This window comes from Panthera onca, chromosome B4 (assembly GCF_046562875.1).
Source record: "Panthera onca isolate mPanOnc1 chromosome B4, mPanOnc1 haplotype 2, whole genome shotgun sequence".
Taxonomy (NCBI): domain Eukaryota; kingdom Metazoa; phylum Chordata; class Mammalia; order Carnivora; family Felidae; genus Panthera; species Panthera onca.
The window spans coordinates 94,577,636-94,596,372 of NC_138345.1; the positions used below are offsets into that span (position 1 = coordinate 94,577,636).

At 33.9% G+C, this 18,737-nt stretch overlaps 1 protein-coding gene across 5 annotated transcripts in view; it reads left to right on the plus strand.

The window, feature by feature from the left end:
- CNOT2 (CCR4-NOT transcription complex subunit 2) overlaps nucleotides 1-18,499 on the plus strand; it is a 130,453-nt gene extending 111,954 nt beyond the window's left edge. For all 5 annotated transcript variants that reach the window (XM_060656985.3, XM_060656984.3, XM_078449675.2 and 2 more), the window contains 9 exons: nucleotides 857-982; nucleotides 2,779-2,903; nucleotides 3,861-3,981; nucleotides 4,073-4,229; nucleotides 6,771-6,832; nucleotides 6,922-6,971; nucleotides 8,878-8,978; nucleotides 10,823-10,967; nucleotides 17,352-18,499. In XM_060656985.3, the coding sequence (XP_060512968.1) occupies nucleotides 857-982; nucleotides 2,779-2,903; nucleotides 3,861-3,981; nucleotides 4,073-4,229; nucleotides 6,771-6,832; nucleotides 6,922-6,971; nucleotides 8,878-8,978; nucleotides 10,823-10,967; nucleotides 17,352-17,438 (974 nt within the window). In that variant the 3' untranslated portion in view covers nucleotides 17,439-18,499. The remainder of the gene's footprint in view (nucleotides 1-856; nucleotides 983-2,778; nucleotides 2,904-3,860; nucleotides 3,982-4,072; nucleotides 4,230-6,770; nucleotides 6,833-6,921; nucleotides 6,972-8,877; nucleotides 8,979-10,822; nucleotides 10,968-17,351) is intronic.
- The last annotated feature ends 238 nt before the right edge of the window (nucleotides 18,500-18,737 follow it).

Consider the following 18,737-nt stretch of genomic DNA (forward strand, 5'->3'; position numbering starts at 1 on the left):
TCTTTTTCATTTAAAATGAACAAAAATTAATTTTATTCATTTAATATATTTATTGAGCGCCTACTGTGCAATAGGTAATATAATCTTCTGGGCTTTGCATCATATTCCCATGCTTCCCAAACTCTTGCCAGACATGGGAACCCTATTTATATTGTGTCTACCCCACCTGGCTATACTCCCCAACTGCAGAAACAGACACACAGACGCTTGCACACACATACGTGTGTATGGGACAAGTAGATCACAGGACAGAAGTCCTTAGAGTTTCTGCTCCCACTGCCTGTGTTTCAGATATGATTCTGGTCATTTGCAAGAGGCACTGTCATTATCACACCTGTGTGTAACTAAAGCTCCAAGCATCCAGATACTACCTCTGCTTTTGGATATAATGAAAAGAACAGTTACATCACGATAGTCTCTTGTTAGCTAACAAGAGAGCTATAACTTTAGAGTACCCTCCTTCACAGGGGAAATAATGTACCACGTTAACTCCTTATTGTCTATCTTAAGTCTCTAGGATTTGGGGTTTTTATTATGCTAGCTACATATTGTTTGCTGAATTATTCATGAAATTCTTTTGCATGAAATAAGTCCACAAGTGTTTAATGTACACTTATACATACTTAGTACAGTGCTGTGTCTTTAGGAAGAACGTACTGTCATTTCAAATTATACGATGGTTGATGTTTAATAATCCCTTTAAAATGTTTGTACAGAGTGCCTGGCTGGCTCAGTCAGTAGAGTATGTGGCTCTTGATCTCTGGGTTGTGAGTGCAAGCCCCATGTTGGGCCGAGAGCTTATTTAAAATAAAATAAAATGTTTGTAGAACCAATAATGTTCTTTCTCATTATTTAGATGGAAGCGAAAATGTGACAGGATTGGACCTTTCAGATTTTCCAGCGTTAGCAGACCGAAACAGAAGAGAAGGAAGTGGTAACCCAACTCCATTAATAAACCCCTTGGCTGGAAGAGCTCCTTATGGTAATTAAGCTTTCTAATAATGGCTAATGGAAACTTTTCCAATTGTGCACACACACACAGACATACACATTTGTGTACATATGCATGTTCATGTCTGTACATACACACACACACACACACACAATATGTTTTCTAATCAGAGTAGCATAATTTCGTCAAAGCTGATATATGCAAAGTGCATTTTCCTTCCAGAATACCATGATAACAAAGTTAGATGGGAAACAGTTTGTACAGAAACCCAAAAGGAAATGTTCATTGGTATTCAGAGGTTTTCTTCTGGCATTTCTGCCTTAAGTGTACCATAATGATTAAGGTGCCTTTTCTTAATTCATCACACATTTTTGAAGAATACATTCCTACATTCCTGGTGATTAGTAATGACTGACCTTACATTGAATATTTTTCCTAAGCCAGTTTCTCAACCTCCACACTACTGACATTTGGGTCAGATAATTCTTTGTAAATGGGGGGGGGGGGGGGCTGTTCTGTGCATTAGAGAATGTTATAGCAACATCCCTGGCCTCTGCCAACTTGATGCCAATAGTACCTCTCCCCACCATCGTTTTGACAACCATAGGTGTCTCTAGAAATTGACGCATGTCCCATGGGAGAAAAAATTGCCTTCTGTTGAAAACTGCTCATAGGGTCATGGATAGTTCATGTAGACTCTTGGTCACAATTAAAGCCATTTCTCACTATCTCTAATAATTAAGAGATTTGGCTAAATGAAAAGGAAGGGCGTGAAATGTGTGCAATAACAATTTAGACGTGAAAATTATGTAACAACAATGTAGCCATATTCTCTTTACCCATTGCACATAGTTGTTTCCTTTTGGGAGAATCTGATAGAGATCAGTAGCAGAAACAATGAACTTAGAAGCATCAGTTCATAACTTTTTTAAGATAACGGTTTCTCCCATTTTCATCCAAGAAGGATTTCTGTGCCTTTCAGAATATGAATATAAATAACAGTGTGTGGAGAAGGGAGAGTATATATTGTTAGTATTCTAAAGTTTCCAAATTAGTCTTCCAAAAATAACAAAAAAAATGATCTGCCCTGGAAGTTGAGTACCTAGCTACTTGATTCTCAGTTCAGACTCTAATGTTTTTAACCTTTCCTCATAGGTCCATTTTTTCATCCCTTTAATCATTCCCGTTGCTCTCCTTGGACCAACTCTAGTTTCTCCATATCGTTCTTGAATTGTGGAGCCCCAAACTGGATATTGTTCTCCAATAAGGGCCTGACTAATGCCAAGTATAGTGGGAGGATTACTTCCCAGTTCTTGCATGTTTTACATCTATTACATGGAGTCCAAGAAAATCTGAAATAATATGGAGTTGTTTTATAATTGATTGCAATTTGCTCACTCTGTAAGTCACTTTCAAGTAGAATACTGACATGTTCTTTTAAAATTTATTTTGTTCATTTGTATTTGACAATTAACTGGTGTTTATAATAGCTAGCCAAATATTTAAGTCAAGCTTTAAACCAAAAATTTTAATAACTATTACCAATATCAAATTGTTTTTAAGCATCTATATATGACATTAGATTTAGAATTATAGGATTACCACTTACTTCCCTTGTATTATTTTGTATATTGAGTTATTAATCAGTATATAAAAATATAGTTCTTCATTATTATCCTGAATACTAATTTTTTGAAGTGTGCTTTCATAGTGTAATAAAAAATCCTTTTGGTATGTTAGTATGAGGAAACTTTAGTTTTTTTATAATTTGTAGTAAAATAGCATAAATATGAATTAGAATTTTCTGGATTATTTTCATTACATAGTGGGAATGGTAACAAAACCAGCAAATGAGCAATCCCAGGACTTCTCAATACACAATGAAGATTTTCCAGCATTACCTGGTTCCAGCTATAAAGATCCAACGTCAAGTAATGATGACAGTAAATCTGTAAGTAACTGAGAATTATGTGTGTGAGTAATGTAGTTTTTTCCCTTCAGACTTCTCTTGTATTAACAGTTTTATAGACTATATTAAGGACTTACTAAGTACTGTTACAAAATTGTTTATCTTGAATATCTGTAATAATCTAACTTCTGAAGAATGTGGAAAACCTTTATAACTTAGAAGATAGCCTATTTTTTTCCTATTTCGTATAGGTTTGCAAATTTCTGTTGAACTTCTCAGAGTTAATTTAGACTTTTATTGTAGTCCCTGTCAGCTGGATCCCATGAAGTTTGATATTATAGCCTTCTAAGGAGCTGTGTTTTTCTTGAGTAAGTTTTCTCCTTGAAGAATCTTTATACACATTTTTATTCCTGTGTTGATTCAGCCAACTCAGCTTCCTCTTTCTGACTTAACGAATGTGTTTTATTTCTTCCACATTTCACTGAAAATAGCTTTTAATTTTTTTTTTTTTTGTGATGGGAGTTTGTATGTATTATTAAAATAGTTGATAAAGAAGATTACTGGGTAAGAATTAAATATGAATTTTAAAAGTTTATATATTCTAACTTATCCTGGAGGTTTTTATGGTGATATCATAGGCAATGTACTGTAATATTTCTCTTCTAAATTAAAGTGTTGAAGAGTGAAACTTGAAGTATATCCCAAAGCATATAGTTCTGAGATAAAGATTATTTTTCTGTGACTGAAGATCTGAGATATATAAGAATATCTTTCATATATTTTTGTCCTTTAAATACACAAATGTGTAAAATACAGGATTTATTTGTAAACCGTGGGACAGTTGTGGAAACAAAAAGTTTCATGTAGAACTTGAAAAACAGGTAATAATATACTACCAATTTAAATATAATAAAGAATGAATAGAAAGGTAACTAATACGTGTACTCAATTTTTGCACTTAACAAATTTTAATGTCACATTTAATTTTTTCCATGTTAGAATTTGAATACATCTGGCAAGACAACTTCAAGTACAGATGGACCCAAATTCCCTGGAGATAAAAGTTCAACAACGCAAAATAATAACCAGCAGAAAAAAGGGATCCAGGTGTTACCTGATGGTGGGACTCTATAAAATATGTCAAAGATATTATAGAATTCGTTTCTTTACTTTTTCCTTAAAGATAAAATTACTATGTTCTTCTTATCCAGGTCGGGTTACTAACATTCCTCAAGGGATGGTGACGGACCAATTTGGAATGATTGGCCTGTTAACATTTATCAGGGCAGCAGAGACAGACCCAGGAATGGTACATCTTGCATTAGGAAGTGACTTAACAACATTAGGCCTCAATCTGAACTCTCCTGAGTAAGTTTTTTTCTTTTCTTCCACATTTGTGTATAATACTTCTTTGTGGATTTCCAGTTTTTAATTTCATGTGATCACAGTGTATTACCTGCAGCCACTCGTTGCTGTCCTCTCTTGACTCTTTGGATCATTCCCTCTCATGTTAGCTCCTGGATCACTGTCATTTGACAGTATCATTCCCTTATAATTTGGCAGTTTCAAAATACACATATTTGATCTTCCAAAATCCTGAGATCTTGGCTCCTTGAGTTTCTCACCTCCAAAAGTCTTAACCCTCCACCATATCTCAGCTACTTACAAAGTTATCCCTTTGACCTTGGCATTATCAGTAACTTCAGTTTCCCTGTAATTTTAAGTCTCTGCTCCCATGCCACTTCCCATTTTCCGTCTTTCTCCCTCTAGTACTGACTCCAATAATCATTTGACTCCTTGGGATCTTCAGTCTATTGATTCTTCCACCTTTTACTGTTCTTCAACATCCTTCTCTTTGCCTGAGAAGATTTCACTTTCTTCTTACCCAGTTAAATTCTTTAGTCTTTCGTAATGGCTTTTTACATACACGCTTGACTGCTTTGCCCCTCTCTTACTTTGTCATGATTTCATGGCAAAAACTACAACCCTGGTTATACTTCAGTCATTCCATTCTTGATCTGTGCTATTGAACTGGTTAAAGAAAAGCACACAACTTCACTGCCTAGTCCTCACTTCTAGGAACCTCAAAAGCGGGCTCATAATTCTGCCACCCATAATTGTAAGTGGCGTGCTTGGTCCCTTCATTCTTTTGCTCTCCTATGCAACTATTCTACACTCGTTTCTCCTAACATCTGATTACCTTTTTCCCAGTCCTTACTCTCAGATGGAGACCTTGCTTTTTTTTTCTTTCCTGAGTTTTTATTTAAATTCCAGTTAGTTAACTTACAGTGTAATACTAATTTCAGGTGTAGTAGTAAGACCTTGCTTTTTTAATTTCTACTTTCCTAAGAAAGCTGGAAGTAATCAGAAGAGAATGTCAGCATAGTCCTACCACCAGATCTAACTATCTGCTACCATCTGCACCCACCTTATTCTTGTCTTTCACCCTGTTGATCCATGCTTTCTACTTAAAGTCTCTCTTGAAAACTCAAGGACATAGCTCTAACAATTTTTGCACATTGTTGGATCATTTCCGTCAGCGTACAAGTAATGCTATTACTTCCTCTATGTTAATAAAGTACATTCTTTTTGTCTCATCTCTTCCATGAATTACTGCCTTTATTTCTTTATTCTTACTTTTTGAAGAGCAAAACTCTTTTAAAAAGCCATTTTTTATCTTCCATTTGTCTTCTCCCATTCTCTGTTAAACCCATTTCAGTTAGGATTTTGCTCCCTCACCCCTTCACTAAACCTGCTCTCATTGAGGTCATGAAATTCAGTGGTCTCTTGTAGAAACTTGACCTGACCTGTGAGCAACGTTTGACATAGTGGATTCATTGCTTCATGCTTCTCATTGCTTTTAACTGCCAGCACCCTGGTTTGAATCACCATCCTTTCTTTCCTAGATTATACCATCAGGCAGTCCCCAGGTGTCCCTGATGCTCTGTGTGCCCCTCACAATCTCTTTATGTAGCAGCCAGGACAATCCTTTCTGAATAAGTTAATCCTTTGCTCAGTGCCCGATAAAGGTCTGTGGTTTCCTTATGATTAAAAACCTAAAATCTTTACAGGCCTACTCATCTCCATAGGCATGGTCTGTCTCTCTCCTGCCGCCACCTCAACAGCTTCTCCCTTTGTTCACTCTGTTCCAGTTTCACTGACCTTCACTGGCTTGGCTGTACCTCAGACATGTCAGTCACATGCCCACCTTAGTTTTGCTAAGTTGCTTAATTTGCTCTAGCAGTTCCCTCAGACTAGAATAGTCTTCTGCCAGGTCATGAATATGGCTGACCCCCCTCACATCTTTCGAATTTTTGTTCAAATCCTATCCTATCTTCTAAATGGAACCTAAGCTGGCTACCTAATTTAATGCAACTGATATCCCCTCCTTACCCCTCCACCAACACAGAATATTATTTATTATGCACCTCCTCCTAATCCACCATCCTAACCAGAAAGTAAATTTCATGTTGTCAGTTATCTTTGTTTTGTTCGCTGATGTATCTCAAGCACCTGCAACAGTGTCAGGCATGTAATAGGCACTTAGTAAATATTTGGTGAATTTGAACTTTTGTTTTTAATACTTACTGATTTTTTCTGGCCATGTAAATGGGAAAGTAATTTTACTGGGGGTATGGTATTAATGAATTTAAAGCATTCTGAGTTGAAGTTACATATATATGTGAATATATAACTCGTAACTTAATGTAGACACTGAGTATATATACAGCTATTTAACCGTGTTTCATTTTTCTGCTGTGTAAGTTGTAGTAAACACATGAAAAGAAATTAGAAGTAAAGATACTCATTTTACTTTTGAAGTCATTTTTCTTGATTTCCTGAATAAAATTAGAAATCTTTGATTCTACTTTGGACTTCAGAGTGGTTTTTTTTTTCCCTCTTATTCAGAAATCTTTACCCCAAATTTGCATCACCCTGGGCATCTTCACCTTGTCGACCTCAAGACATAGGTAGGAGAATCTATTTGTGTTCAGACCTTTTAAAAATATTTTTTAAACTGAGAATCAGTTAATAAGGCTTTTTTCATTTTATTATCCAGACTTCCATGTTCCATCTGAGTACTTAACGAACATTCACATTAGGGATAAGGTGAGTGTAGTTTATTATTCTCCTCAGTCAGCATGAATGTATCTATTTTCCAGGCACTGTTTTTCAGTTTAGACAGCATAAAGTCTTTTGAAATAATTAGCAGTGATCTCAGGGGTATGCTTTCATGTTGCCAATTCAATTATAACAGTTTTATTTCTATTTTAATGTTTTGATGAGAATCCTGGGTTATATTTAAAGAATATGTTTTAAAAACAAAATAGTGCAGTGGTAGGTCTGGTCAAATATTTCTCAGAGTTCTTAATAACAGGTTATAACCATGGTTGATGAGAATCAACTATTTTGGAAAATTTGATGAATTTCTTTTTGATATTCTCATTTTATGCCCTTGTATCAATAAGAAATATATTTTTACAAATATTACAGTGTTTTCAGTGGAAGAGTGTGTACATTTAAAAGCTATGACATTGGCTTTAAAATTTTTTTTAATTACCTAAAATTCTAGCTATAAAATAACTATTAACAGATTGAAGTTTTAACTTTTTTTTTTAATCAAAAAAAGAAAATGGTAGATACTCTTGTTGAGGGGAAAGAACTAAAATGTTCATTTCTGTTAGAAATTGTATCCCTAGATTTTGGCGTTGAGGAAAGATACGATTTATTAAAACTTACGTGTTACACATATGTATATAAATATGTATTGCATTATATATTTATACATAAATATAAAATATTATATATATGTGTGTACACACACACACACACACACACACACACACACACACACAGGTGTTCTGTGTCTGTACCATGCAATTGCATGGTCAAATGAATGTTGATTTTGTGGACAGGCAAGTAAAGAGATATTTCTCAATATGTCTCAATACTTGAATAGATGGAAGACAAGAAGTATGGGATAGAGCTTATTTTTTCTGTTTGTGGATCATGTGATTTTTCTGCTACTTCTATCATAGGGCTTTTTTGCTCCAATTACCTAAGGGCTCCAAAGCCTTTTCTTACGGCAATTTAAGAAATACTGATTTGAGAGAATTTGTCACATTAAAAACTGCTGCTTGAATGGGGATAATATGGAGAGGAAAATTATATTCTAAGAATGTGTAACAGTTAAATAAACATTTAGATGCAGGATTAGGTGAAGAGAGAAAAGTTTTTTCATTTTGGTGAGAATAAAGGCTTTTCCTAACACAAGAGTTGGAGTCTATTAAACTCAGTGTTTTAGAGTTTGGTTGGTGGTTAATGTTTCTGCTTTATGGAGGCACATGTGAAGCAATCATCTTTTAGTTATCCATTTAAACAAAATAAAGAGCTATCACTTTATGATTTTTGTATTTACCATATGTGATTTGGTAAAAATACATAACCAGTTTGTGAATCACTGTCAGATACAGACTGAGCTAACATTTCTTACAGGTTTCCTATGTATCAGGTCCTCTTTAAGGTGCATTCGTATACAGGCACTTTATCAATTTTACTTACATTCTTAGTAACCTTGTAGGTCTCATTTCTCCATTTTATGTGGAAGTTCAGAGACCTTAAATAACTTGGACATGGTTCATATTAGTAAATAGTGGAATCAGGACTTGAATATAACTCCTGCATCTCTGAGCATCGTGTTCCACTATTGTTACTGTGTTGGGTATTAATAAACCCTCGTGTAAAACAGCATTTGGTCTTGCTGAGAAGTTTTTATATAGCTTTTTATTTTATTATTATATAAACAGATGTACCAGAAATAGTTGTTAAATGACTCTAGTTATTTAAATGATAAAACTCCCCCTTAGGATTATAACTACCTATGAAATCATGTAATAACAGTTATCTACTACAGAGAAGAGGGTTTGTTTATCTTGTTATTTTTACTATCGTGATAGCAATGTTAGGGTTTTCAAACTTATTTTACACTTCAGAATAATTGATTTCTCTTTTCCAGCTGGCTGCAATAAAACTTGGCCGATACGGAGAAGACCTTCTCTTCTATCTCTATTACATGAATGGAGGAGACGTATTACAACTTTTAGCTGCAGTAGAGCTGTATGTTCAAAGTATTTTCAAACACTTTTGTATTATAGTGGATCTTGTTTATTCTGAAAACTTTTTTTTTTTAATGATGGCTATAGTCTGTCTTTTGTTTTTAAAGCAGAAATATTTCCATCAAGAAATAATTTGTTTTTACATTTAGTAAAATAAAGTTAATTTAGATTGAAAGTTTATATTGCTATGGTTTCATAGTCATTGTATACATAAAAGGAATTATTTCAGATTTAAATAATCCTAAATTTGTAAGAAGACAGGATTGACTTCATGAATTTGGTGAATCTGATTTTTATAAATATGTGAAGTATAAGATCTGGTCACTTCCTAACTGTGGCTCATCTTCTTATGGAACCACATAAGACAATGAATTGAATGACAATTGAATTTCATTTGACAATGAATTTCATCATTTATCTGTTGAGTATTATATGGGCAAGGCACTGTGCATATTTCTTGTGTGTTCTGAAGTATTGATAAAGTCCACATTCATTATCAGAAGCTTGTTGGCCAACTTAAATAAATTAATGTTAAGTAGTTGGCCCATTGGATACATCTTTTTCCTGAGCATTTCTGTTTTTGCCCGATGCTCTAAGAATAAAAATTTTGTGTCATTTCTCATATGCCCAATTGGTAACATTTTGTTACCAATGGACTGTTATTATAATCATGTTTACTTGAGTGAATTGTTAGTTAAAATTCATGATGTTATGGGGCACCTGGCTGGCTCAGTCGATGGAGCAAGTGACTCTTGATCTCAGGGTCCTGAGTTCAAGCCCCATGTTGGGGATAGAGATTATAAAAAGAAAATCAGGATGTTGTGATTGAGAGACCTAATTTTTTACAGATTTAAATATTTTATAATATTCCTAATAACATTTCTATAAATGACCTTGGATCAGATACTTAAAATGTGAAATTCACTGTGTTGATAATAAATTGTTTTTTTATTTTTCTATTGAGAATTTGTTTTCTCCCATGTTTTCCCCTCATTTTTTGTAACGTAGAAATTGTTACCTGTTACCCTTTAATTTATTCATAAGTAAATAAATTCATTTAGTCATTCATATATCCATTACTGGCAGTTCTGTCTCATATCTCTTTTATGTTGAAAAATTACCTCACTGTATTAGTAGGAAGGTATTTGTTTATATGGAGGTTTGTTCTACCAGAGATGTTTTTTGTGGCTCATTTACCTCCTTTGGATGTTACTTCCCCAGTTTACAAGTGATATAAATCCTCATTGATTCTTGCATGAATTCTAGTGGATATAGTTTTGGCTTTTGAGAATTTAGGATCAATGAAATTTAAATAAAAAATAAAAGTAATACATTCATGAAGAGTTTTTTGAATGGATATTGTTTCCAACATAGTTACAAAATTATGTGAATTTGGATAGTTTAATAGACTGTATTTAGTTCCTTACAAAATAATACAGTAGTTGGGATTTTTGTTTGTTTTAATGGATGTCTCAAGTTCTGTTGAATGTTAAGAAGAACAAGAAAGGAGTGAAGTTTCTGGAACACAATGTATCTTTATTTGGTCTAAGTTTTTATCACATTGCTCATAGAGCTTTTAAGATCTCATTTTGTTAGCATGAAAAAATTTCTTTAGTTAAATAAAGATGTGTATGTTAATTAAAGAGTGTGTTTTCTGGACAAATTAAAATTATTTTCCTATATTTCACTAGGGTTGTATTTAATAACAAAGTCAGGATAAAGAAGCATCTATATTTATGTATTTTAGGTGAAACTATTTTCTGAATAAAATTTTACAAAATGTAGAAAATGTTTGATGTGAGCCACAGGAAAGAATTAATTGTCTTTTTCTCTTAAAAATTGAAGTTTTAACCGTGATTGGAGATACCACAAAGAAGAACGAGTATGGATTACCAGGGCACCAGGCATGGAGCCAACAATGAAAACCAATACATATGAGAGGGGAACATATTACTTCTTTGACTGTCTTAACTGGAGGAAAGTAGCTAAGGTATATTTTTTTCCATGTGTAAATGTATAAATCTAGATTTTAAAAAGAAGTATCCTCTTTTATCTGTTTATATGTACCAAGACATCCATTCCAATAATGTGCCACATGCTTGCTAAATAAGTCTTTGTCATCTTCACCTTCTTGGCTTGATTTAAACTAGGCAAGTGTCTGGAAACAACTCCTTTCACCCATAGTTAGGAAAAGGATTGCTTTACAATTTTGTAATTTTTCACAAGCCATGATAACATTTGAGATATTTTTGTGTCTACTCAGTTGTAAAATAAAGATAACCCTCTTGCAGTCCCAGTCATGTATTCTTATATTATTATTACTTTGAGCAGGTAGGAGATTTTCCTAAAACTGGTATATAAACAGATAATAGGCTTTTTAAAACACTTACACTCATTGCAGGAAAGATGCTTGAGTTTTTATTTACAAATGATATAAAGAAAGAAAATTGTAAGCATTAACCATGATTGTTCCTATGACTAGTGTGCTGAGTGTTGGAGGGAAAAGGGCTGTGGAAAAAGTTGGTTCTTTTGGTTTGCAACTTTTCCTCACAAAAACACCTTTCTGACTGTTCCATGTGCAAAATTTTCATCAGTGTCATAGCATATTTCACTTGTATGGAGTGTCTCATGTATGTACTTAGTCTACCTAGTAGAGAATATAACTGACATTATCTGATTTCATAACTCCAGGATTTCTTGAATGCCTTTTCCACTGATGATTCATAGGATTAAAAACTAACTCTTTAGTTTTGTTTTTTCTCAATAAATTTAAACAGAAGAAAAGTATTTCTTGACAGTTCATTGGAGGATTCTTTAGTTGTTGGTTTGGGCTTTTTTTTCTTTTGAGTCGACCTCACTAAATTAATAAGGTAAGACATTTTAAGAAGACAGTGTAAAATGCTTACCAGATATTTATCACAAGAGTTTTACTTCGCAAGATTTCATACAAATCTTGACAAAAGAAACAAGATGAGCCCAACTTAAGACACCAAACAAGACACACATATGAGAGGTTAAATCTTTTTTTATTATTATTATTAATTTGGGGTGTTTGTCAGTGATGAGTGTTAGTACTTCTCAGACCAAGTCCATATATCACCATACACTGTATTCAAGTTATTTTAACAGTTCTAATTGATATGCATATCTTGATTCAAAAGGAAGATCCGTGACCTAACCTTTTAAGTAGCAATAATTACCTTCATTACAAAATACAAGTGACATTGTATATGTTACTTGTTAAGAAGTACAGTATAGTAGAAAGCTAGATCCTTTGTATCATAGATTTGAATTTGACTCCTATTTCTGCTAGTTATGCTTTGACCATATACAAGTTTCTTTTCCATGCCTGATTCCTTATCTTTTAAATTGAAATCATATTTGCTTCTAGAGTGTCATGAAGATTAAATGAGATTACGCGCACACGCACACACATGCGCGCACACACACACACACACTAAGGACAATGCTTGGCATATATTGGGCATGAGATATGTGGGACTACCTGTGGTAGTTTGTTACAGTTTTTATCATCATTGTTCTTACAGCTTATTACTATTCTTCCAAAGATGGAAAAATAGTAACTGTTGTTAGGTCAGGTAAGTGATTCTCAAACTTTAGCTTGCATCACAATTACTTGGCAGCCTTATTAACAAGTTGCTGAGCCAATAACCTCCATTGTTTCTGATTTAATAAGTCTGTAGATGGGACCTGAGGATTTGCATTTCTAACGAGTTCCCAGGTGATGCCCATGATTTTGCTGGTCTTTGAAGCCGTACTTTGAGAACTTCTCTGTCAGTTGATTCTATAGGAGAGAGAAATGTATCTTTAGAGGGGGGAAAGATTCCATTAGTAAATACCTGAAGTTTTCTCTGTTCCATTTGAAGTTTTTTGTTCAGTACCATTGTAAGTTATTCCAGACAAATATACAAAAAGGAATGGATGTTTGCAGTAGATGGATATGTCATTTTACCTAAATTTTATTAGTTCAGTATATATGACAGATCAACTTATGTGTAAAAGTTTAGCTTCCAGAACTAAGCACTTTCCACAAAATTAGTCAGAAGCAACTTAAACATTAACAGGCCCCTTTTATTTTCCCATAAAACAATTAATTCCCCAGTCAGGTAAATGCCATTTTTAAAGAAAGTGTGTGTGTGTGTGTGTGTGTGTGTGTGTGTGTGTGTGTGTGAGAGAGAGAGAGAGAGAGAGAGAGAGAGAGAGAGAGAGAGAGAGACGTGTGTAGTGTGCCTATATAAAATAACAATTTTACCCAGCTTTATCTGACTTCTACAGTTGAGCTTTAGTCTTAACCTTTACCTTTAAAAATTTTAGCTCTGAAGTTGGAAAATAAAATTTGAGAAGTATCATTAAACTGTTCCTTTAAAAAATCTCTCTTGAGGTGATTGCTGGCCACTGGCATGGACACTTTTCAACAAAACTATTTCCATAGTGATGAAAGCAAGCAGAAATACTGGTTTCTACTAAGTATTAATACACAGCTCACTTCTGTCATATTAAAATACAGAATCATGAACTTAAAACAGTTTTAAGTTGTATTCACAGAATAAACTTTTCACAGTGGCTTTTGGTTTTTTGTTTTAAAGAAGTTTTCAATGTTTTCTCAGAAAATGTTGAGGAATTAAGACATTTAGTTCCATTTATGAGAGTTTATCAACCACAGAAAATCTCTTAAAATGCCATGTCCCAAGTTAACCTCAAAGTCCCCACCTATAAACGTGGGTATGGTTTACTACTCACAGGTAAAGAACATGCATTATTAAACAACTTCAACTCATTGTTAAGAAACCTGCAGTATGAATTAGTATTATAAGTGATAGCTTGATGTTACCATATTTTGAAAAGTATTGATAGGTCTTGTATGCAGTTCTTTCTCTTTTTGCAAATCATATTTCCAGGGAATTGAAGAATTGTAAGAATTGAAAGAATTGATGATTTAAATCAGTAGTATTTCTTACCCCTAAAAATTCTGTGACTCTGAGTTCTAGGATCCAGCCCATTATTTATTTAAAGTATTTGTTGTATGTCAGTAATGTTACATACAAATTTTTGATACTGTGTATATTCTCCCCTTTTAAGTAATCTTGACAGCAGGCTATATGGTCTGTCCTATGTAATTTAACTAGAATTATTTAGTATCTCACTAATTTAAAAATAGTGGTCATTCAGATAGTATATATAATCTTAATGAGTAGAATTTTTTAAATAATTTCATCCACTGAATCTTTAGGTGATAGAGGCTGCTCCATTATTAATACCTTTCTCAAACTAAAGATTTAAAAATTGAAGGGGTGCCTCAATGGCTCAGTCGGTTGGGCATCCAACTTTGGCTCAGGTCATGATCTCTTGTTTCGTGAGTTCGAGCCCCACATTGGGCTCTGTGCTGACAGCTCAGAGCCTGGAGCCTGCCTCAGATTCTGTGTCTCCCTCTCTCTGCCCCTCACCCACTTGTGCTCTGTCTCTCTCAAAAATGAATAAACATTAAAAAAAATTTTTTTTAACTGAAGGATTCTTTCAGCCTGACTTCACCTTGTGGGTCCAACGCTGAATAGGATTCTAATGCTTAGAATTTATCATACCATAGCCTGATATAACATGTGGTTTTTTTTTTTTTTTTTTTTTCATTAACTTCACTGGTACACATTAGTATTAGTATATCATCTTTATATTTTAATCGGAAATACATACTTTCCTTCAAAGTAGTAAAGATTATTTCTAATAAGTGTATTTAAGATAGTTGGCAACTTCCTAAATTTAAGTAGAGGATTTATCTTAGTTAAGACAAGCTGACATTTTTGAGAATTTGAGAAAACATTCCTGCAGTGTATGTTTCTCTATGTAATTCGATCAGTGATGACATTAATGTGTTTGTAATAATTTCATTTGATGGTCTGAATCCAGTGCATATATTTCCATTCTACTTTACAATAACCTTTTGAGAATATGTAGCCTGATTTTATTAATAGAAAAACTCAGATTTAACTAAGTTGTTTTAAAGTATCTAGATAAGTCTGTCTAGCTTTTTAAATCATTAAACTAATTTAAACATCTTCTTTTCGTTTAAGGCAAATACATAGTTCTAATAATACATAATCTTTGAATATGTCAAAAATTAAGTGTTTTATTCCTAAAACAAATGAAAAAAAACTTGTGTTTTCATATCAGCCATTCATTACACACCTGCCAGGGGCATTCTGGCCAGTGGGTGGTGGTGTGCACAACAGCCCTGTCCCTGCTGGTTAGACACAGACGTGGGTATGTGTTGTGTGTGTACATGGAGCAAAAGTATGAAAGAGGTGTTACCAACAATTAAAGTTGGGGAACAAAGACACCAGTATATATTGTAAGACTTCTGTATTTTTGGAAGAATAAAAATACATAGAAGACCAAAACAAAGATTAAAAAAAAAAAAAAAAAGCAAAATTTGAGCTGTTTAATTTCTGAATCTCTGCTATATGAGTTTTTAAATTCCATTAAAGTGTTTATGCTCCCTGAGTTTAAACTGACCTTTTAATACATAGGGTGGAAAATAGGTGCATTGGTGGAAGTTATAGTTTAAATTCTAATAATACTTTGTAGTTCACCAGTGTACAATGACAAGGACAGGACGACTGAACGAGGTTTAACTTCTGTAACTTTATGATTTGTTACAGTTACAAATAGACTTTTTACCCCCGCAACTACGTGTATTTTGGAACTAAATTGCCGATTTTAATTTCTAAAGAATGATACAAGAAGAAGACATTTTCTTCTTAAGCCAGGCAGTAACTGGCTTTAAGTTTTTAAAACATGGGGAGAGGGAGAGAGAGAGGGAGGGAGGGAGAGGTGCTTACACATTAGGGGGCTGTGGTGATGGCGATGGTGGCTCTGAAATTTGCTAGTTTTAATGATAAGCAGGCAGCCTGTGTGTCTTAGTTACTCTGTCAGTCCCTATTTATAGGTTTACCAGGTGAACCATTTTAAAGTCATTGCAGAGTCCCTTCTTTATAAACCTCTGTCAGTAGGCTGAATGTTTTCAACATTTCTGCACGGGGGGTGTAATGAAGTAAATCTATTTGGATCTTGGGCTAAAACTATTAAAAATAATGTGTTAACACCAGAGAGTCATGGTCTGGATTCTAATCCTAGATCTGCCACTTCCTATGTGATTTGGTCAGGTTGCTTGTGAGCCTCATTTCTTCAGGGTACAAAGTGAAAATAATGATATTTATAGAGTTATCAGAAAGATTACAGTAAACTTAGCTGTGCCTCTGGTTTGGGCACATACTAAGCTTTCAATTGTTAATGTAATATTCTTAAATTGTAAATACATGGTTTGGTATCTCAGAGTTTAATCATTATGGTCTAGGTTTTCATTTTAGTTTAATAATGGAAACATCCATTTTAGGATCCATTTGAAACAAGATAGGTATGGTAAAATATGTTAACCCATAGTGCTAACTTTACTTGCTGGCTTTCTTTAATACATAATATATATTAAGGTTCATAATTTTTAAAATGGGATTGATTTAGTTTGTACTATAATTGAACCCAAATTATAGAATTAGTAATTTTAGAACCTCTTGCTTTTTGGATTTGCAAAGGTACGTTTTGTTTTTTTTTTTAATATACACAATTATTTTCTGCATCTCTCTTAATCTTAGGAAGTGTCATGGAATTACTTCATCATTCTTAAATTTTAAAATTCATGAAGTTAATGTATTTTGAAAGTTTAATTAAAATGAGCTATATAGTTTGTCTTGAGATGTGCCTACATCAAAATCGTGGTATAGTTTTCAATGGCGTCTACATCTTATCAGTGCTTTGGGTTTGAAATGGGAAGTCTGGAGATGTGCAAGTTACAAGTTCATTGTTTTCCCCAGATTTTAATGAGGTTAGAATAACTTTATGTTTGTTTTTTTTTTTTTTTTCCTAAAGTATAATAATTACAAATTGGAAAATCATTTCTTTTCTCAAGGAAAAACAAATTTTTCAGTTTTATACTTCATTGAAGGTTGGCTTTATTTTAAATATCCAGTAATTTTCAGTGCTTTTTATTGGCCACACAGTAATTGCTGCTCAAGCTTTTATTTTTCAACAAAAAAATGCTTGGAGTTTCAGTGGTTATAGAATAGATGTTCATGAGTAGTCTTTCACACAGAAAGGCTGTATTGTTGTACTTATCAGATAGAAACTACAGCACATTACTTTTTCTTCAAGCTCTATTTTACTCAGTAGGAAAAAGGAGTTGGCACATCTGTGTCTGTGTTCATTCTCATACATGTAGGTATTTTATCTAGTAAAATATATTTTGACAAAAATCTGAGATCAGAGGGAGAGGAAATCATCTAAATTCTTGAATTTGGTTTTATAGGAGTTTCATCTGGAATACGACAAATTAGAAGAGCGGCCTCACCTGCCATCCACCTTCAACTACAACCCTGCTCAGCAAGCCTTCTAAACAAAGACTTCCCTTTTCTTGGGGTATGGCTGTCTCAGCACAATACTCGACATAACTGCAGAACTGATGTGGCTCAGGCACCCTGGTTTTAATTCCTTGAGGATCTGGCAATTGGCTTATGCAAAGGGTCACCATTTGAGGTCCTGCCTTACTAATTATGTGCTGCCCAACAACTAAATTTATACTTTGTTTTTCTCTAGTTCGAGCAGGGTCTGAATTTTTTTCATTTATTTTCTTTTTTGCCAGCAGACAGACTTGGGTCTGTAAAGACAAGCAAGTACACTGACAGAAGTTTACCATTTAGTTTCTAAAATGTAAAAAAAAAAAAAACCCACAAAAGACTCCACAAAATTAGACCACAAAATTTGCATTGTTCATTGTAGCACTATTGGTAATAAAATAACAAATGTTTGTGCATTTTTATGTGAAGATCCTTCTCGTATTTCATTTGGAAAGATGAGCAAGGTCTGCTTCCTTCATTTTACTTCCCCTTCTGTTTTTGAAAGGCAGTTTCGCCAAGCTTAACGCAAGAATATCTGACTGTTTAGAAGAAAGATATTGCCACAATCTCTGGATGGTTTCCAGGGTTGTGTTATTACTGAGCTTCATCTTTCCAGAATGAGCAAAACACTGTCCAGTCTTTGTTACGATTTTGTAATAAATGTGTACATTTTTTTTAAATTTTTGGACATCACATGAATAAAGGTATGTATGTACGAATGTGTATATATTATATATATGACATCTATTTTGGAAAATGTTTGCCCTGCTGTACCTCATTTTTAGGAGGTGTGCATGGATGCAATATATGAAAATGGGACATTCTGGAACTGCTGGTCAGGGGACTTTGTCGCCCTGTGCACTAAAGGGCCAGATTTTCAGCAGCCAAGGACATCCATACCCAAGTGAATGTGATGGGACTTAACGAAGTGAACTGAGACAATTCACTCTGGCTGTTTGAACAGCAGCGTTTCATAGGAAGAGAAAAAAAGATCAATCTTGTATTTTCTGACCACATAAAGGCTTCTTCTCTTTGTAATAAAGTAGAAAAGCTCTCCTCACTGCAGTGTTGACTTTGATTTGAAATTGTGAAATTATTTCTTCAACATGAAAAATAGACCCCCCCGCCCCCAAAACCCTCAAGTTTTACAAATATCTAACTGAATGGCGTGACTAAACAATTTAAAATGTAGTCTTTTTTTTTCAGCTTTTGACAAGTAATTTGATGGCACCATATACCATTTTACTTGTAGCTTAAAAATGCAGTTGTATTTGTAGTTATTAACCAAGTTCAAAACA